The sequence below is a fragment of the Amblyraja radiata genome, chromosome 30 (assembly GCF_010909765.2).
Source record: "Amblyraja radiata isolate CabotCenter1 chromosome 30, sAmbRad1.1.pri, whole genome shotgun sequence".
Classification (NCBI taxonomy): Eukaryota; Metazoa; Chordata; class Chondrichthyes; order Rajiformes; family Rajidae; genus Amblyraja; species Amblyraja radiata.
This window is the reverse complement of record NC_045985.1, coordinates 9,018,180-9,039,797: the sequence shown is the minus strand read 5'-3', so window position 1 is coordinate 9,039,797 and position 21,618 is coordinate 9,018,180. Positions and strand designations below refer to the sequence as shown.

At 47.5% G+C, this 21,618-nt stretch overlaps 2 protein-coding genes and 1 pseudogene across 2 annotated transcripts; all 3 read right to left on the bottom strand.

Moving 5' to 3' along the window:
- Positions 1-821: 821 nt before the first annotated feature.
- Positions 822-1,996, bottom strand: LOC116989868 (annotated as a pseudogene).
- A 7,979-nt stretch (positions 1,997-9,975) lies between these two features.
- Positions 9,976-12,264, bottom strand: LOC116989846 (heat shock cognate 71 kDa protein-like). Its single transcript, XM_033047410.1, has one exon. It carries the CDS (start codon positions 12,100-12,102, stop codon positions 10,180-10,182), a length of 1,923 nt encoding a protein of 640 aa, XP_032903301.1. The 5' UTR covers positions 12,103-12,264; the 3' UTR covers positions 9,976-10,179.
- A 4,431-nt stretch (positions 12,265-16,695) lies between these two features.
- Positions 16,696-19,070, bottom strand: LOC116989844 (heat shock cognate 71 kDa protein-like). Its single transcript, XM_033047408.1, has one exon. It carries the CDS (start codon positions 18,914-18,916, stop codon positions 16,994-16,996), a length of 1,923 nt encoding a protein of 640 aa, XP_032903299.1. The 5' UTR covers positions 18,917-19,070; the 3' UTR covers positions 16,696-16,993.
- Between the last annotated feature and the right edge of the window lie 2,548 nt (positions 19,071-21,618).

Here is a 21,618-nt window from a genome sequence, read left to right as displayed (position 1 = left end):
ACAACAAGCCAAAGAAACTTGGCTTGATTATCGTATAATAACTGGGAAAAAGTTAATATTAAAATTTTGGAAAAATCCAACAACCCCCACAAATAAAATGTGGATTATGGAGATGTCAAACAAGAGGACATGACTTCAGAATTAAGGGACAGAAGTTTAGGGGTAACATGAGGGGGAACTTCTTTACTCAGAGAGTGGTAGCGGTGTGGAATGAGCTTCCAGTGGAAGTGGTGGCGGCAGGTTCGTTGGTATCATTTAAAAATAAATTGGATAGGCATATGGATGAGAAGGGAATGGAGGGTTATGGTATGAGTGCAGGCAGGTGGGACTAAGGGAAAAAAGTTGTTCGGCACGGACTTGTAGGGCCAAGATGGCCTGTTTCCGTGCTGTAATTGTTATATGGTTATATGGTTATATGTCGGAGACCTTACATTTGGGAAGAACTAGACTTGTCTTAATTGACAAACAAGAATTATTTGCTAGAATATGGTCTCCATTTATTGGTTTTCTGAAAGGGTAAATTGGTCCGGCACGGAAGCCTGACTGAAACTTGAACCCAGGATTAGATGAATAGTTATGTTATATAATCTACGGACCTATCTGCAAAGTTGTATTATTGGTCATTTATTCTATTTTATTTTAATCATTTTTTTCTCTCCTTTCTGCCTATCTATAAAAAAAATAAACAAATAGAAACTGTGTTAATATGCAATTGATAAATGAGGACCCCAACTATTTTGATAGCTGGGATCCCAACTATTGACAATATGTAATTGATAACCAAATTGTGTTTTGATCATGATATGTAAATGCTTCTAATAAAAATAATATTTAAATTTATTTTTACTGATACAGAACTTAGAATCGGAGCTTCGGAAAGACCCATTTGTTTTTCCCAGTCTTGTACCTTTCTTCAAATATTACTTTGTCTTCTTGTCCAGCTTTGCGTTTCAAAGCAGGATCCCTGGAAACATCCATGTTCACAATGGTCTTATCCAAGGGAATGTCAACTGAACACCTGGTTGGCATCAAGTGGTTTAGTTGCATACTTTCACAAAGGACTTGATCTTGGACGTCTTGGCCCTTTGGAAGGGGTAGGATGGGGACCCACAGTTTATATTAACGGGTCGATGGTGGAAAGGGTCAAGAGCTTCAAATTCCTGGGCGTGCATATCTCTGAAGATCTCTCCTGCTCCCAGAACATGGATGCAATTAAAAGTCAAGCACATCAGCGCCTCTACATCCTGAGAAGATTACAGAGAGTCGGTTTGTCAAGGAGGACTCTCTCTAACTTCTACAGGTGCCCAGTAGAGAGCATGCTGACCGGTTGCATCGTGGCTTGGTCCGGAAACTTGAGCGTCCAGGAGCGGAAAAGACTACAAAAAGTTGTAAACAATGCCCAGTCCATCATCGGCTCTGACCTCCCAACCATCTATCGCAGTCACTGCCTCTAAAAGGCTGGCAGCATCATCAAGGACCTACACCATCCTGGCCACACACTCATCTCCCCGCTGCCTTCAGGTAGAAGGTACAGGAGCCTGAAATCTGCAACATCCAGGTTCAGGAATAGCTGCTTCCCCACAGCCATCAAACTTTAAACTCAACTCAAACAAAAATCTGAACTTTAATAGCCTATTGCACTTTATCTGCTTATTTTTGTGTGTATATATATATATTCAATGGTATATGGACACACTGATCTGTTCTGCATTCATGCCTACTATGTTCTGTTGTGCTGCAGCAAAGCAAGAATTTCATTGTCCTATCTGGGACACATGACAATAAACTCACTTGACTCTTGAATCTTGAACTCCTTCTTCTTAGCCATTTTGGCCGTCACTTTTTGAGGGTCGCGATCAATACCAGTAATGAGGGCATGACTGTAAGGCCGATCGGGTGTTCCATCGTTAATGTTCTTCACAATGACACCTCTGTGTCCATCGTACCCACCGGCCAGCACCAAGAGCACCTTCCCATGTTTCATGAACGTCCCCATTTGGCAGCCGCCAAAAACCAACCTGATCTCCCGGTGGCTCAGCACTTCAACTCCCCCTCCCATTCCGAATCCACCCTTTCTGTCCTGGGCCTCCTCCGTGGCCAGAGTGAGTCCCACCGCAAATTGGAGGAGCAGCACCTCATATTTCGCTTGGGTAGTTCACACCCCAGCGGTATAAACATTGACTTCTCCAATTTCAGGTGGTCCCTGCTTTCTCCCTCCTTCCCCTCCCCTCCCCAGCTCTCCCACAGCCCACTGTCTCCGCCTCTTCCTTTCTTCTTCCCGCCCCTCCACCCCTCCACATCAGTCTGAAGAAGGGTCTCGACCCGAAATGTCACCCATTTCTTCGCTCCATTGATGTCGCATCACCCGCTGAGTTTCTCCAGCTTTTTGTCTGCCCACAAAAAGCTGGAGTAACTCAGCGGGCCAGGCAGCATCTCTGGAGCGAAGGTATGGGTGACTTTTCGGGTCGAGACTCTCCAGTCTGAAGAAGGGTCTTGACCGAAACCATCACAATGTCATTCACAAAGTCATCACCAAATGACACAAAGCTGGGTGGCAGTGTGAACAGTGAGGAGGATGCTATGAAAATGCAGGGTAACTTGGACAGGTTGGGGGAGTGGGCAGATGCATGGCAGATGAAGTTTAATGCGGATAAATGTGAGGTTATCCACTTTGGTAGCAAAAACAGGAAGGCAGATTGCTATCTAAATGGCGTCAGGTTGGGAAAAGGGGAAGTACAACGGGATCTGGGGGTCCTTGTTCATCAGTCTATGAAAGTAAGCATGCAGGTACAGCAGGCAGTGAAGAAAGCGAATGGCATGATGGCCTTTATAACAAGAGGAATCGAATATAGGAGCAAAGAGGTGCTTCTGCAGTTGTACAGGGCCCTAGTGAGACCACACCTGGAGTATTGTGTGCTGTTTTGGTCCCCTAATTTGAGGAAGGACATTCTTGCTATTTGAGGGAGTGCAGCGTAGGTTCACCAGGTTAATTCCCGGGATGGTGGGACTGTCACATGCTGAGAGAATGGAGCAGCTGGGTTTGTATACTCTGGAGTTTAGAAGGATGAGAGGTGATCTTATTGAAACATATAAGATTGTTAAGGGTTTAGACACGCTAGAGGCAGGAGAATTGTTCCCGATGTTGGGGGAGTCCAGAACCAGGGGCCACACAGTTTAAGAATAAGGGGTCGGCCATTTAGAACGGAGACGAGAAAACACTTTTTCACCCAGAGTTGTGAGTCTGTGGAATTCTCTGCCTCAGGGGGCGGTGGAGGCCGGTTCTCTGGAAACTTTCAAGAGAGAGCTAGATAGGGCTCTTAAAGATAGCGGAGTCAGGGGATATGGGGAAAAGGCAGGAAATGGGTACTGATTGGGGATGATCAGCCATGATCACATTGAATGGCGGTGCTGGCTCGAAGGGCCGAATGGCCTCCTCCTGCACCTGTTATCCAGCAACTGTAGTTAACCCACTCATTCCTGGGATCCTTCTCCAGAGATGTTGCCTGACCCGCTGATTTACTCCAGCACTTTGTGTCTTCTTATTTGATGGAGGCAAATGTACAATTTAACCTGGCACCAGGGCCAGCACAGATATTGGTGGGCCGAAGGGCCTGCTTCTGTGCTGTGTTGTTCAATGCAGCAAAGGGGAAAGAGATCTAAGATAGACACTAAAAGCTGGAATAACTCAGCAGGCCAGACAGTATCTCTGGAGAAAAGGAATGGGTCGAGGCCCTTCTTTGGAAAGCGATCTATATTATTCTGGTGTCTCAATAGAACAACTTGCACAGATAACCATATAACCATATAACAATTACAGCACGGAAACAGGCCATCTCGGCCCTACAAGTCCGTGCCGAACAACTTTTTTCCCTTAGTCCCACCTGCCTGCACTCATACCATAACCCTCCATTCCCTTCTCATCCATATGCCTATCCAATTTATTTTTAAATGATACCAACGAACCTGCCGCCACCACTTCCACTGGAAGCTCATTCCACACCGCTACCACTCTCTGAGTAAAGAGGTTCCCCCTCATGTTACCCCTAAACTTCTGTCCCTTAATTCTGAAGTCATGTCCTCTTGTTTGAATCTTCCCTATTCTCAAAGGGAAAAGCTTGATCACATCAACTCTGTCTATCCCTCTCATCATTTTAAAGACCTCTATCAAGTCCCCCCTTAACCTTCTGCGCTCCAGAGAATAAAGACCTAACTAAATAGATGCAGTTTAGCCTCAGACGGAATTCATAGGGAAAGAAAAGAAAAGCAAACTCCTAGTGAATTGAAACAGGATTGCTTTTGTGTCCACCGCAGTAACCATGGATACCGAATGACGATTGCAATTTCTTCATGACGTCTGTGTCTGCTCCATCCAAGCAGTGTAAATATTTAGATTAAAGACTGAGTCTGGGATCAAGGATACTGATTTATTGAAAGATGCAGCACGGAAACAGGTCCTTCTGAAGAAGTCTGAAGAAGGGTCTCGGGAACCTTCTTCCGCTGGTGGGCCGGAGGTCACAGCCTCAGAATTAAAGGTCGCTCTTTTAGAAAGGAGATGAGGAGGAACTTCTTCAGTCAGAGAGTAGTTAATCTGTGGAACTCATTGCCACAGGGGGCTGTGGAGGCCAAGTCAGTGGATATTTTTAAGGCAGAGATAGACAAATTCTTGATTAGACCGGATATCAAGGGTTAGACAATAGACAATAGACAATAGGTTCAGGAATAGGCCATTCGGTCCTTCGAGCCAGTTCCACCATTCAATGTGATCATGGCTGATCATCCCCAATCAGTAACCCCTTCCTGCCTCCTCCCCATATCCCCTGACTCTGCTATCTTTAAGAGCCCTATTCAGCTCTCTCTTGAAAGTATCCAGAGAACCGGCCTCCACCGCTCTCTGAGGCAGGGAATTCCACAGACTCACTACCCTCTGTATGAAAAAGTGTTTCCTCATCTCCGTTCTATAATTTGCTTCAAAATACTAAAATCTGTAGTACGCTTCTTAACCTATGGAAGATTATCTTAGGTGGATAAAAATGCTGGAGAAACTCAGCGGGTGAGGCAGCATCTATGGAGCGAAGGAATGTGTGACGTTTCGGGTCGAGACCCTTCTTCAGACTATCTTATAAGATTATCTTTCACCACTGGCCTTGGTTGCTAGGACTTGATTAGTGTCGGGGGGGGGGGTTATGTGGAGAAGGCAGGAGAATGGGGTTGGGAGGGAGAGTTAGATCAGTCATGATTGAATGGCGGTGTAGACTTGATGGGCTGAATGGCCTAATTCTGCACCTAAAACTTATGACCGGTCTCCAAAACGCCACCCAGTGTCGGGGACGGAGATTGCATGCACACCCTCCCCAGCACTTAGCGGCTTGCAACCGAAACCCATCCTCACATTCGCGTCTTTGGAGAAACGGCGCGGAAACAGGCCCTTCGGCCCACCGAGTCGACGACGACCAGCGATCCTCGCCCACTGGCACTATCCCACACAAACCGGAGCACCCGGAGAAAACCCTCGCGGTCACAGGAGGAACGTACAAGCACCGGTGGTCAGGATCGAACCCTGGTCTCTGGCGCTGTGTTAGGCAGCAACTCTACCGCAGCGCCAAGAGAGAACCGTATCTTACATGAAGCCACAGGTAGACGGAGAATGTTCCAGTCGCACTTTTTTAAAAAACCCACAGGGGATTAAACGCAGAGGGTCCCTAGAACATCTGCACAAATTGACAAGCTAAAAGAAGCATTACATGAGATTTTTCATCCAAGATTCAAAAACACTCATATTCTTTGATTCATAAATCTTACTTGCAGTCGCGAGAGTAAATCCCCCAGGGCCCTTGCTATTCTGAATCTTGTTAATAAACGAAAATATCACTGGGTTGTTTCATTATTGCAAGAATATAAAGCTATTTGCTGCACGTCAGGGTCTACATTGCAATTTCAGATCGACCGAGCACGCATTTACTCAAACCGAATAATATCTAGCATTCCTGTCTGTCCATTTCAGGGTTAATGTTGCAATCATTTTATGATTGAAATTGGCTGCAGACGGCGCATGCAATATCCAGACGTACATTTGATATGCAGCGGGTATGATCCCTGCCTTACCTGTATACGAAAGCCCCGGGGATAAAAGAAGAAAATAGGGACCAGCATGTCAGAGAAGCGATTCCTAGTCAGTGAAACCATGATCCGTTTGAAGCGACCGAGCCACAATGATGAGCAGGAAATGGGGATGGATTTTGAGTTGGGGAGGGGAGTGGGCTGGTTGTGTTTGGTCCGCTCTTGAGGAGGGGAGGTAAGAGAGTCAGAGAGTGTGTTTATTGTGTCCCAGATAGAACAATGTGATTCTTACTTGCAGCAGCACAACAGAATATGTAAACATAGTGCACTGTAAACGATATAAGAGACGAGGAAAAAAAAGTTCAGTGCGTGTACCTCAGTGTTGACCCCGAACTTCAAGTAACCCTTGCTTTCCCTCCCAAAGTCAGTCAATTTTATTCGTCACATGAAATGAATTTCATCCCTCCATCCCTTTCCTAGTTCTTCGGCCAGGCTTACTGTCCCCTCTGATTCCATTTTATCTCTGTTTGCTTTGTTCTTGTTCTTGGTTTCCTGGTCCTCCAAAAATACTCCAAATGGAATTTAAACTGGAGGTGGTGGAGGGCGGAGTTAAGCAAAAAAGTTTTTTTGGGGAAAAAAGAGCGACCTTAACTTTAGTTGCATCTCTCGTCACCTTCTCCTAGCTAACAATGATATATTCTACATTTCCTTGATAGCATCTCCCTTGATGTCCCTTTTCACACCTTCCTCTTCCTTATCTCTGTGTCTCCCTCTCCCGACTATCAGTCTGAAGAAGGGTCTCGACCCAAAATGACACCCATTCCTTTATCTAGAGATGATGCTGCCTGTCCCGCTGAGTTACTCCAGCATTTTGTGTCCATCTTCTGTATGTATATACACACACACACACACACACGAATACCTAAATACATATAAAAAACAGATAGCAAAAGGATTTGAGTATAGGAGCAGGGCGGTTCTACTGCAGTTGTACAGGGTCATGGTGAGACCACACCTAGAGTATTGCGTACAGTTTTGGTCTCCAAATCTGAGGAAGGACATTATTGCCCTAGAGGCAGTGCAGAGAAGGTTCACCAGACTGATTCCTGGGATGTCAGGACTGTCTTATGAAGAAAGACTGGATAGACTTGGTTTATACTCTCTAGAATTTAGGAGATTGAGAGGGGATCTTATAGAAACTTACAAAATTCTTAAGGGGTTGGACAGGCTAGATGCAGGAAGATTGCTCCCGATGTTGGGGAAGTCCAGGACAAGGGGTCACAGCTTAAGGATAAGGGGGAAAACCTTTAAAACCGAGATGAGAAGAACATTTTTCACACAGAGAGTGGTGAATCCCTGGAACTCTCTGCCACAGAGGGTAGTCAAGGCCAGTTCATTGGCTATATTTAAGAGGGAGTTAGATGTGGCCCTTGTGGCTAAGGGGATTAGAGGGTATGGAGAGAAGGCAGGTACGGGATACTGAGTTGGATGATCAGCCATGATCATATTGAATGGCGGTGCAGGCTCGAAGGGCCAAATGGCCTACTCCTGCACCTAATTTCTATGTTTCTATGTAGCTCAGAGGTTATTTGGGGTTGCTGTGTTTAATAGTCTAACAGCTGTAGGGAAGAAGCTGTTCCTCAACTTGGACATCACAGTTTTCAGACTTCCACGCCTTCTTTCCGATGGCAGGGGTTAAATGGGAGTATGGCCGGGTGGTGTGCATCTCTGATGATGCTGGCTGCCTTTTTGAGGCAATGACACCTGTAATTCCCTTCGATGGCGGGGAGGTCAGGACCTGTGATGGGCTGAGCCGACATCCCGAACGGCTGCATTGAATGCATCAAATCAACACAGGACCTGCAAGTCCCCCTCCCCCTTCGTCTCCACCTCCCCTCCTCCTCCCCCCCCCCCCCCTCCTGCAAACTATGCAGACTGATGCTGTCATCCATCATCCTCTGGGGGTGTATGGAACAAGCTGTCAGATGAGGTCGTTGAAACATAGAAAATAGGTGCAGGAGGAGGCCATGCGGCCCTTCGAGCCAGCACCGCCATTCATTGTGATCATCCCCAATCAATTACCCATGCCTGCCTTCTCCCCATATCGCTTGCTTCCACTAGCCCCCAGAGCTCTATCTAACTCTCTCTTAAACCCATCCAGTGATTTGGCCTCCACTGCCCTCTGTGGCAGGGAATTCCACAAATTCACAACTCTCTGGGTGAAAAAAAAATTCTCACCTCAGTCTTAAATGGCCTCCCCTTTATTCCAAGACTGCGGCCCCTGGTTCTGGACTCGCCCAAAATTGGGAACATTTTTCCTGCATCTAGCTTGTCCAGTCCTTTTATAAGTTTCTATAAGATATCCCCTCATCCTTCTAAACTCCAGTGAATACAAGCCTAGGCTTTTCAATCTTTCCTCATATGACAGTCCCGCCATCCCAGGGATCAATCTCGTGAACCTACGCTGCACTGCCTCAATCACAAGGATGTCCTTCCTCAAATTAGGGAGGCAGGTACTATCCATGTACTATACATGGATAGGACAGGTTTGGAGGGATATGGACCAAATGCAGGCAGGTGGGACCAGTGTAGCTGGGAAATGTTGGCCGGTGTAGGCGAGTTGGTCCGAAGGGCCTGTTTCCACACTGTATCACTCTATCTCAACTATCAGTTAATTCCAGAGCAGAGTGCAGCACCTCATATTCCACCTGACTTGCTTGCAACCCAACAGTATGATCAGTGAAGATAGGCACAAAATGCTGGGTTAACTCAGCGGGTCAGGCAGCATCTCTGACTCTGGAGACCAGCATCTGCACGTCTGTTTCCCTGCTGTATCTTTAAACTAAAACTTTAAAAATAACTAAACTATGAACGGTCTATGGTTCAACAAAGAACTTTGGACATTTCTGCACTAGTATTTTTTTTCTTTTCTTGGTTGTTATTCATTGTTTTTTGTTTAATATGTTATCTATGAGTATTGTGCTTACAGACCTGTTATGCTGCTGTTGGTAAGAATGTCATGTTGACTCTTGTGACCAGACATTTGACATGATTATTGATCCACCATGCCATATATAGGTAGTTCGGCTAAAACACAATAGTTGTTTTCTTAAGAAGCTTCAAGCTATAGGAAAAATGCTTTATAAAAACAATCATGTCATGAATTTAAGGAGTTACGGGTGAGGGAGTTTCGGGGTTTGGAAAACAAACTTTTTCCTCTACCTTCAAGATTTTCAACAAAAGGTAGTTTAATAGCTACAAGAATTTTGTGTCTAATTATGGTAAGCTCTGCCTTAACCCTATTTCAGTATCTCCTCCCCAAGGTCCAGACTTATCATTATACATAAACATATTAAAATTTAGGCAATTGTGATCACTGCGTCTAAAACACTCCGACACCGAAACACTAGTTCACCTGCACCTCCTCCAACCTCATCTATTGCATCCGCTGCTCTAGGTGTCAACTGCTCTACATCGGTGAGACCAAGTGCAGGCTTGGCAATTGCTTCGTCCAACACCTCCGCTCAGTTCGCATTACGCAACCTGATCTCCCAGTGGCTCAGCACTTCAACTCCCCCTCCCATTCCCAATCCAACCTTTCTGGCCTGGGCCTCCGCCATGGCCAGAGTGAGTCCCATCGCAAATTAGAGGAGCAGCACCTCATATTTTGCTTGGGCAATTTACACCCCAGCGGTATGAACACTGACTTCTCCAAACTTCTTCAAACCATACCTCTGAATCTCTCACGGATTAGATATGCATACAAAGAGTCGAGATGAGTCCGTAACCAAAATGTCACCTAACCAGGTTCTCCAGAGATGCTGCCCAGCCCATTGAGTTACTCCAGCATTTCGTTTCTCTTTGATTGTAAACCACCATCTGCAGTTCCTTGTGTCAAATAGAAACACCACTACATGGTTAAACTTCAAGAGGCTGTTTATTGGTAAAAAGCCACCTTAGAAAACATGATATTTAAACAAAGCTATACCAAGTAAAACCACCAAGTAGAACAATTAAGAATAATGTATAGAAGGCAACACATACAACAGTAATCCAAGAAGATACCAAAAGCCCTGATGGGTTACCCCCCACACAATATGTTCTGATGATGTTTGTTGGCTTTCAATCCACCTCCTCAATGGTGGGCCCTGAGGAAGCGGTGTCCTGGGCCTGATCTCCGCATGACTCTCCCGGGGCCGCTCCTTGGGAAAGTTTGGCAATGACGGGACGGCATACTTTCTCCAGCTCTTTCTGCTGGTGCTGAAACTCCTCGACCTCCGCCGTCTGATTCTTCTCCAGCCACGATATCGTCTGGTTGCACCGGTCAACCACCGCCCTCTTGTCCTCATCGCTGACCTTACTTGCCACATTCTCATCGGCCATCGTGCTCTTCACGTTGTAGGCGTAGGACTCCAGGGAGTTCTTGGCTGCGATCTTCTCCCTCTGCATTTCATCCTCATTCTTATACTTCTCTGCATCGTGCACTATTCGGTCAATTTCCTCCTTGCTCAGCCGGCCCTTGTCGTTGGTGATGGTGATCTTGTTTGTCCTGCCAGTGCTCTTGTCAGCGGCAGAAACGTTGAGGATGCCATTGGCGTCGATGTCGAAGGTCACCTCGATCTGGGGCACTCCACGAGGGGCAGGTGGGATGCCGCTCAAGTCAAACTTGCCCAGGAGGTTGTTGTCCTTGGTCATGGCCCTCTCGCCCTCGTACACCTGAACGAGGACGGCAGGCTGATTGTCAGAGTAGGTACTGAAGATCTGGGTCTGTTTGGTGGGAATGGTGGTGTTCCTCTTGATGAGTGTGGTCATGACACCGCCCGCCGTCTCCAGACCCATGGACAGAGCAGCAACGTCCAGGAGAAGCAGATCCTGGATGTTCTCCGACTTGTCCCCCGTCAGAATGGCGGCTTGAACAGCCGCCCCGTAGGCCACCGCCTCGTCAGGGTTGATGCTCTTGTTCAGCTCCTTGCCGTTGAAGAAATCTTGCAGCAGCTTCTGGATCTTGGGGATTCGGGTGGAGCCGCCGACCAGGACAATCTCATGGACCTGAGACTTGTCCAACTTGGCATCTCTCAAGGCTTTCTCCACCGGCTCCAGCGTGCCTCGGAGCATGTCAGCGTTCAGTTCCTCAAACCGAGCCCTGGTGATTGAGGTGTAGAAGTCAATGCCCTCAAACAGAGAGTCGATCTCAATACTGGCTTGTGTGCTGGAAGACAAGGTTCTCTTAGCTCTCTCGCAGGCTGTCCGCAGCCTCCTCACCGCCCTCTTGTTGGGGCTAATGTCCTTCTTGTTTTTCCGCTTGAACTCCTCAATGAAGTGGCTGACCATGCGATTGTCAAAGTCCTCTCCACCCAGGTGGGTGTCGCCGGTGGTGGACTTCACTTCAAAGATACCGTCATCGATGGCGAGGATGGATACGTCGAAGGTGCCGCCACCCAGGTCAAAGATGAGGACATTGCGCTCTCCACTGCCCTTCTTGTCTAGGCCGTAGGCAATGGCACCTGCAGTTGGTTCATTGATGACACGCAGGACATTGAGACCAGCGATCACGCCGGCATCTTTGGTTGCCTGCCGCTGGGAGTCATTGAAGTAAGCGGGCACGGTGACAACAGCATTGCTGACACTAGTGCCCAGGTAAGCCTCGGCCACCTCCTTCATCTTGGTCAGCACCATGGAGGAGATCTCCTCCGGGTAGAAGGTTTTATACTCCCCCTTGTACTCCACCTTCACCTTGGGCTTCCCAGCGTCGCTCACCACCTGGAAGGGCCAGTGCTTCATGTCGGCCTGGACCACGGGGTCGTCGAACCTCCTCCCGATGAGCCTCTTGGCGTCGAAGACGGTGTTCTCCGGGTTCATGGCCACCTGGTTCTTGGCAGCGTCGCCGATGAGCCTCTCGGTGTCGTTGAAGGCCACGTAGCTGGGGGTGGTGCGGTTGCCCTGGTCGTTGGCGATGATTTCCACCTTGCCATGTTGGAAGACGGCAACACAGGAGTAGGTGGTGCCCAGGTCGATGCCGATGGCTGTCCCCTTGGATCCTGGCATCTCTGCTTCTCTACAAAGTCTGTATTCAGATTCCTGTCGTCAGTCGCAGTTGTTGGGGTTTTTTCTTCCTCGTCTTCGCTTCCTTCTGCTTCTCTTTCTTCTTTAGCTTCTTCTTTCTTTCCGACAGCTCTTCCTTTCTCTCTCTCTCTCTGTCCCGCTGCAAGCTGCTCGAACAACCAGCCACCAGCTCCTTATATACCTTGAGCGTCCCCGGTGTGGGCGGCGCTGCGCTGGGCTCGACCAATGGGAGGATGCGCCGGTGAGTCACCGCCAGAACGTTGGAGAACGTTCTGAAGCAATTGACCAATCGCAGGGGAGACGGGCGCCGCCGGGGACGGGGATTGGCCGGGACCTGCCGCACAATGAGGTGAGACCCCCCGGCCCACCAGCCAATGGCGGGGGTTGGACCCGCACAAGACCCGCCCACTCTTTGATCGACGGCGCCGGCGGCCAATGGGAGAGCGTGTCGGTGACCTCATCGACGAATGCGGGAAGCTGCTGGGGGCGGCGGCTTTAGATTGAGCGAGAAATACAATACGATACAAATTTATTGTCATTTGAGGCCCAGTGAGACTCAAACGAAATTTCGTTTCCACAGCCATACAAACAAAGACAATGTCCTACAGACATACACACAATTAAATTCACACAAACATCCATCACAGTGAACCCACTGTGATGGGAGGCAAAGCCTTTTCTCTCCCCTGCTCTCAATTTCTCTCCCGATGTCCAAGCCCCAGGCGGGCGATGATAAGTCCCTAGGCCGCGCGGGGCGATTTACGGCCCCGCTCCCGGTCTGAAAGTACAAGGTTGGAACCCCCACGGGCACTGGTGGTTCCCACGGCCATGAAGCCGCGCGGGGCGATGTACGGTCCCGGTCGTTCCAACCCCGCGACACGGGCTGGAGAAGTCGCGTTGCGGGAGCTCCGGGAATCGGTCTCTCTCTCCGCCCGGACCCGCGAGCTCCCGATGTCCCAGTCCACCGGACCTGCGGCTGCGTTGCTGGAGCCTCCGAGCCCCAGGAGTCGAGTCGCAGCAGCAGCGAGTCACCACCGCTCCCCACGCACCGAGGCCGGCCAGCCCCACGATGGTGAGTAGTCCGCAGCTCCTCAGTCTCCCGAGCCCCCGGGTCGTTCAGGCTGGAGGCCGCTCCACGGTGCTAGGCCCCAACGACAACGGAGACCCGACAGGGAAAAGGTCGGGTCTCCCGGACAGGGAAGAGATTTTAAATAGTTTCCCCCTGCACCCCCCCCCCGTCCCCCCCCGTACCCCACATATACACATTTAAAACCAGTATTAAAAAACACCAAACACTACATTTAACTAGACAAAAAAAAAGACAGAGGGGCCGCTGCAACGGGTGAGTCGCGCCGCCAATTGAAAGTTCAACAATAATAATAATAATAATAATAATAATAAATCAACTTTATTTATAAAGCGCTTTAAACAACCGCAGTTGCCACAAAGTGCTGTACATGAGAACTCATGGACAAAAAGTTACTACAAACCATTAAAAACCATAAAACGAAGGACTAAAAACAGTAAAAATTAAAAGACATTAAAAGCACTAAGAACAGGAGCAATGTCTCAGCCAGTGTCGAAAGCCAGAGAATAAAAATGAGTCGGGAAAGTGCAGAAAGTTCCCGAGAGTGGCCAGAAAGTGCTGGAAAGTTGTTGTGTGGGTGGGGGTGGGGGCGGGGGTGGTGCAGGAATGTTACACATTTTTGATATTGTAAAAATCAAGCCTGTAATTTATCCCATCAGAATAAGCATAACAATAACTTTAATCTGATACCGAATTCACGTTAATATCTTCAGTATTAAAAAAGTTATGGTCCTTTTCATACTCGGGAATTAGCATCTTGCTCATCAACTTAACACAGAAGCTGAGATGGATGTCAGTCGATTGACATAAAAGCCCATAACTTTCTTAACAAATTAGAGAACTGAATGAAATTGTCAGTTATTGTAGATTGAAGTATTCTGAAACAAATATGATACATCTTACTTGGATGACCTGAAATTAAAGCATGTAATTAGTGAGAAACATAGAAAATAGGTACAGGAGTAGGCCATTCGGCCCTTTGAGCTTGCACCACCATTCAATATGATCATGGCTGATCATCCAACTCAGTATCCTGTACCTGCCTTCTCTCCATACCCCCCTGATCCCTTTAGCCACAAGGGCCACATCTAACTCTCTCTTAAATATAGCCAATGAACTGGCCTCAACTACCTTCTGTGGCAGAGAATTCCACAGATTCACCCCTCTCTGTGTGAAAAATGTTTTTCTCATCTCAGTCCTAAAAGATGTCCCCCTTATCCTTAAACTGTGACCCTTGTTCTGGACTTCCCCAACATTGGGATCAATCTTCCTGCATCTAGCCTGTCCAACCTCTTAAGAATTTTGTAAGTTTCTATAAGGTCCCCCCTCAATCTTCTAAGGTTACCTAATTGTAGATTAGTAGTTGTCTAACTGTAGCCTCCCTTTGATCTGGTATTTTGTTGGTTCACATGCTTGATCAATGGTGTTTTATCATTAATATTTTATTATTATTAATGTTTAATGTTTTCTGAGTCATTCGTAACTGTCACTGTATGTCATGTTGTTACTTGTGGGTGGAGCACCAAGGCAAATTCCTTGTATGTGAATACTTGGCCAATAAACTTACTTACTTACTTAATTACAAATTGACCGTTGTGACGGAAATAGTAATAAACACCCAGACTGCCTTAAAAATTCACAAATGTGATATTCTCAAGATCAGAACTTTAATATTATTGTAACGTTAAAACAAATAGTAAATACTTGTGACCAGACATTTGACATGATTATTGATCCACCATGCCATATATAGGTAGTTCGGCTAAAACACAATAGTTGTTTTCTTAAGAAGCTTCAAGCTATAGGAAAAATGCTTTATAAAAACAATCATGTCATGAATTTAAGGAGTTACGGGTGAGGGAGTTTCGGGGTTTGGAAAACAAACTTTTTCCTCTACCTTCAAGATTTTCAACAAAAGGTAGTTTAATAGCTACAAGAATTTTGTGTCTAATTATGGTAAGCTCTGCCTTAACCCTATTTCAGTATCTCCTCCCCAAGGTCCAGACTTATCATTATACATAAACACATTAAAATTTAGGCAATTGTGATCATTGCGTCTAAAACACTCCGACATCGAAACACTAGTTCACCTGCACCTCCTCCAACCTCATCTATTGCATCCGCTGCTCTAGGTGTCAACTGCTCTACATCGGTGAGAGCAAACGCAGTCTTGGCAATCGCTTCGTCCAACGCCTCCGCTCAGTTCGCATTAACCAACCTGATCTCCCGGTGGCTCAGCACTTCAACTCCCCCTCCCAATCCAACCTTTCTGGCCTGGGCCTCCTCCATGACCAGAGTGAGTCCCATCGCAAATTCGAGGAGCAGCACCTCATATTTTGCTTGGGCAATTTACACCCCAGCGGTATGAACACTGACTTCTTCAATTTCAGGTAGTCCCTGCTTTCTCCCTCCTTCCCCTCCCTTTCCCAGCTCTCCCACAGCCTACCGTCTCTTCTTTTCTTCTTCCCGCCCCCCCCCCCCACATCAGTCTGAAGAAGGGTCTCGACCCGAAACTTCTCCATAGATGCTGCCTCACCCGCTGAGTTTCTCCAGCATTTTTGTCTACCTTTGATTTTTCCAGCATCTGCAGTTCTTTCTGAAACACCAGTCATCTGTCCAGGCCCACTTCCCTGCACAAGGCTCAGTGTGGTCACTCCTGGAGTTGGACTATCCCCATACTGACTTTACTAAATAGATTTTTCCCCCATCAAGCCCTTTTGCACCAATTACCAGTCAATAAACTAGCCCACGCCAATAACCATGAGATAAGATCTGGATTCCAAGAACTGGTTGTTTTAACAAAATCTGGGTCAAAGGTTGAAATGGTCTTGGTTCAAGTTAGTCATCACAATGGGCCAGGCATACCTGTGCCGACAGGCAGAATATTCAGCTTACGAGAGCTGACATTGGTTTACCTTAGAATTGTAGCAGAGTTTTCATACCATCGTTCTGCACAGAATTAACAAATTCAAATCATAATGGTAATAGCTTGAGGCTTCAAATTGGCTGCTGGGAGGAGAATAGAGATGGGAGTGGGGGGGGAAGTGTCAAGAGTTGAAGCAAGACATGAGAGGAAGCAAAGTGCCGAAGTATCTCAGCAAGTCATGCGTTCTCTCTGGAGAACATGGATAGGTGTTGTTTCAGTTCAGGACTATGACATCCATGTGCATCAGTGATGCTGCAACTCACTAAGTTACTTTAGCACATATGCATATGAAGTGTCTAAAGAAGGGTCCCAACCCAAAATGACACTGAACCATGTTCTCCAGACATGCTGCCCAACCCACTAGGTCACCATACCTCTGCATCTCTCACGGATTAGATATTAGATATACAAAGAGTCGAGATGAGTCCGTAAGCAAAATGTCACCTAACCAGGTTCTCCAGAGATGCTGCCCAACCCATTGCGTTACTCCAGCATTTAGTGTCTCTTTGATTGTAAACCACCATCTGCAGTTCCTTGTGTCAAATAGAAACACACTACATGGTTAAACTTCAAGAGGCTGTTTATTGGTAAAAAGCCACCTTAGAAAACATGATATTTAAACAAAGCTATACAAAGTAAAATCACCAAGTAGAACAATTAAAAATAATGTATAGAAGGCAACATATACAACAGTAATCCAAGAAGATACCAAAAGCCCTGATGGGTTACACCCCCCCACCCTCAAATTTTTTTTAACAAAAATTTCCAATAATTACAAGAGTTCAGGAATGTACTCAGGAAACTAGGAGGTCAGTGCCATTAGGTTAAGTTCAATATGTTCTGATGATGTTTGTTGGCTTTCAATCCACCTCCTCAATGGTGGGCCCTGAGGAAGCGGTGTCCCGGGCCTGATCTCCGCATGACTCTCCCGGGGCCGCTCCTTGGGAAAGTTTGGCAATGACGGGACGGCAGACTTTCTCCAGCTCTTTCTGCTGGTGCTGAAACTCCTCGACCTCCGCCGTCTGATTGTTCTCCAGCCACGATATCGTCTGGTTGCACCGGTCAACCACCGCCCTCTTGTCCTCATCGCTGACCTTACTTGCCACCTTCTCATCGGCCATCGTGCTCTTCACGTTGTAGGCGTAGGACTCCAGGGAGTTCTTGGCTGCGATCTTCTCCCTCTGCATTTCGTCCTCATTCTTATACTTCTCTGCATCGTGCACTATTCGGTCAATATCCTCCTTGCTCAGCCGGCCCTTGTCGTTGGTGATGGTGATCTTGTTTGTCCTGCCAGTGCTCTTGTCAGCGGCAGAAACGTTGAGGATGCCATTGGCGTCGATGTCGAAGGTCACCTCGATCTGGGGCACTCCACGAGGGGCAGGTGGGATGCCGCTCAAGTCAAACTTGCCCAGGAGGTTGTTGTCCTTGGTCATGGCCCTCTCGCCCTCGTACACCTGAACGAGGACGGCAGGCTGGTTGTCAGAGTAGGTACTGAAGATCTGGGTCTGTTTGGTGGGAATGGTGGTGTTCCTCTTGATGAGTGTGGTCATGACACCGCCCGCCGTCTCCAGACCCATGGACAGAGCAGCAACGTCAAGGAGAAGCAGATCCTGGATGTTCTCCGACTTGTCCCCCGTCAGAATGGCGGCTTGGACAGCCGCCCCGTAGGCCACCGCCTCGTCAGGGTTGATGCTCTTGTTCAGCTCCTTGCCATTGAAGAAATCTTGCAGCAGCTTCTGGATCTTGGGGATTCGGGTGGAGCCGCCGACCAGGACAATCTCATGGACCTGAGACTTGTCCAACTTGGCATCTCTCAAGGCTTTCTCCACCGGCTCCAGCGTGCCTCGGAGCATGTCAGCGTTCAGTTCCTCAAACCGAGCCCTGGTGATTGAGGTGTAGAAGTCAATGCCCTCAAACAGAGAGTCGATCTCAATACTGGCTTGGGTGCTGGAAGACAAGGTTCTCTTAGCTCTCTCGCAGGCTGTCCGCAGCCTCCTCACCGCCCTCTTGTTCGGGCTAATGTCCTTCTTGTTTTTCCGCTTGAACTCCTCAATGAAGTGGCTGACCATGCGATTGTCAAAGTCCTCTCCACCCAGGTGGGTGTCGCCGGTGGTGGACTTCACTTCAAAGATACCGTCATCGATGGCGAGGATGGATACGTCGAAGGTGCCGCCACCCAGGTCAAAGATGAGGACATTGCGCTCTCCACCGCCCTTCTTGTCCAGGCCGTAGGCAATGGCACCTGCAGTTGGTTCATTGATGACACGCAGGACATTGAGACCAGCGATCACACCGGCATCTTTGGTTGCCTGCCGCTGGGAGTCATTGAAGTAAGCGGGCACGGTGACAACAGCATTGGTGACACTAGTGCCCAGGTAAGCCTCGGCCACCTCCTTCATCTTGGTCAGCACCATGGAGGAGATCTCCTCCGGGTAGAAGGTTTTATACTCCCCCTTGTACTCCACCTTCACCTTGGGCTTCCCAGCGTCGCTCACCACCTGGAAGGGCCAGTGCTTCATGTCGGCCTGGACCACGGGGTCGTCGAACCTCCTCCCGATGAGCCTCTTGGCGTCGAAGACGGTGTTCTCCGGGTTCATGGCCACCTGGTTCTTGGCAGCGTCGCCGATGAGCCTCTCGGTGTCGTTGAAGGCCACGTAGCTGGGGGTGGTGCGGTTGCCCTGGTCGTTGGCGATGATTTCCACCTTGCCATGTTGGAAGACGGCGACACAGGAGTAGGTGGTGCCCAGGTCGATGCCGATGGCTGTCCCCTTGGATCCTGGCATCTCTGCTTCTCTACAAAGTTTGTCTTCAGATTCCTGTCTTCAGTCGCAGTTGTTGGGTTTTTTTTCTTCCTCGCCTTCTCTTCCTTCTGCTTCTCTTTCTTCTTTAGCTTCTTCTTTCTTTCCGACAGCTCTTCCTTTCTCTCTCTCTCTCTGTCCCGCTGCAAGCTGCTCGAACAACCAGCCACCAGCTCCTTATATACCTTGAGCGTCCCCGGTGTGGGCGGCGCTGCGCTGGGCTCGACCAATGGGAGGAGGCGCCGTGAGTCACCGCCAGAACGTTGGAGAACGTTCTGAAGCAATTGACCAATCGCAGGGGAGATGGGCGCCGCCGGGGGCGGGGATTGGCCGGGACCTGCCGGCCAATGATGTTAGACCCCCCGGCCCACCAGCCAATGGCGGGGGTTGGACCCGCACAAGACCCGCCCACCCTTTGATCGACGGCGCCGGCGGCCAATGGGAGAGCGTGTCGGTGATCTCATCGGCGGGTCTAGATTGAGCGAGAAAGTTCAACAAAGGTCGGGAAAGTGGCAGAAAGTTCCCGAGAGTGGCCAGAAAGTGCTGGAAAGTTGTTGTGGGGGCGGGGGTGGTGCAGGAATGTTACACATTTTTGATATTGTAAAAATCAAGCCTGTAATTTATCCCATCAGAATAAGCATAACAATAACTTTAATCTGATACCGAATTCACGTTAATATCTTCAGTATTAAAAAAGTTATGGTCCTTTTCATACTCGGAAATTAGCATCTTACTCCCTATTGCTTTTCCATCAACTTAACACAGAAGCTGAGATGGATGTCAGTCGATTGACATAAAAGCCCATAACTTTCTTAACAAATTAGAGAACTGAATGAAATTGTCAGTTATTGTAGATTGAAGTATTCTGAAACAAATATGATACATCTCACTTGGATTACCTGAAATTAAAGCATATAATTAGTTAGAAATACAGAAACATAGAAAATATTTGCAGGAGTAGGCCATTCGGCCCTTCGAGCCTGCACCACCATACAATATGATCATGGCTGATCATCCAACTCAGTATCCTGTACCTGCCTTCTCTCCATAGCTCCTGATCGCTTTAGCCACAAGGTCCCCATCTAATGTTTTTGCAGATTCCCCGCTTGAAAGGGATTTGATTTATCTACCCCGAAATGATGAACTGGATTCACTCAGACCAAACACTTCTTTTCCACCTTTTTTATTTTCTCCTTCTTTTATTTTGGCAGATTAGTCTTTAGCAGTTTTTCGCAGTTTTAGTCTTTACCAGTTTTGGTCTTTATCAGGTGAAAAACCTTTAGACACAAAGGCAAAAAATATACACATTACTGTAACCAAACCAGAAAATTACATGTATCTAACATTCCAACTCATAGCAGCCATTTTGTTTTTAAAATAATTTTCACGCTTCATTAAATGAAAAATACAAATAATGCCCACTACTGTTACCAATTTTTTAGCTTAATATCATATGAATCTTTACTGTTTTTTAACACATTTTATCATATTTTTTAAAATGCAATTATTTAAACTAACACCACACATAGCATATAAGCATTAGAAATTAGCTCACATTAGCCCTTAACCCCACAATGAAGCAGGATGCACTTTACATAGACAACAAACACTATCATCACCCTGTCATCTTGGTTAACAAACACCACCAATATTTCAAACTTTCTCAATCAACACGTTAGCCAGACAAGTTTCTCAGATATTAAAGGGTTAAACAGAGTCTCTGGGGCTGCAGTCTTCAGCTCAGTCCATTTAGAGTTCAGTCCTTACCGGCTGCCAATCGGGTCTGTAGAAAATCAGTCCTGCTTGCCTTTTCTGGCTATCGCGGCAGTCTTTTTGGACAGTCCTTTTGATTTACTGTCCAAGTTTTACCGCCCGCAAGTCTCTTGTATCTTCTTCACTGGCTTCTGGTGCTGTGTGCCCTTTTGACCCCCAGGCAGAACTCGGCAGGCTGGGGTTCCGCCCACTTTAATCACTGTCTTGTGATTTCAATGTAGCATTTCTCTGCACCTGTTCTTTCATTTCAGTTTGACTTGACACCTCCCACTCGATCTTCCAATGGAACCACTTGGGAGATCGACGCTTTAAAGTCAAACTTTGAAGTCTAGGTTTGAACTTGGTCTTTATAGGCTACCAGTCGAACTGTTGTGGTGCTTGGGAAAGTTGTGCCCAATTGCGCAGCTCAAAAAAATGTATTTTAGAACATTTTCTCGTTCTCTTACTGTAATGACTCCTGTCAAAGAGATGGCCTCCCACTTTGGATTGTTTAGGGCTTTGTTCTTGCCAAGAAACCTCTTCGCTGCTCTCCAAATCCATGCGACTGTCTTGATCAGTCGTGTTAGAATGCTGAACCGCTTGACATCAACAAGGTTCTGAATAGCTGACCCCGCATGTGGTCTCTTTGGGCTTGTTGGTTCCGGTTCTTGGTTCTCTACTTTGCCTCTTGATAGTGCTGCAACAAAAGCTTTCTTCTGTAACTTGTTGATGTTCTCTCTGGCAGTGGCAGCCAGTTCTTTAGCTGATTTTATTGGCCACTCACTCACAGGCAATACCAGGAACTTCGGTCCATTTTGCCACTCCGAATACTGATCAAGGTCTTGAGGGCTGGCACCTCTGGTGATTACATCAGCGATGTTTTGTGGGCCAGGAATCCACCGCCAGTCCTGAATGTTGGTGCTTATTTGAATCTC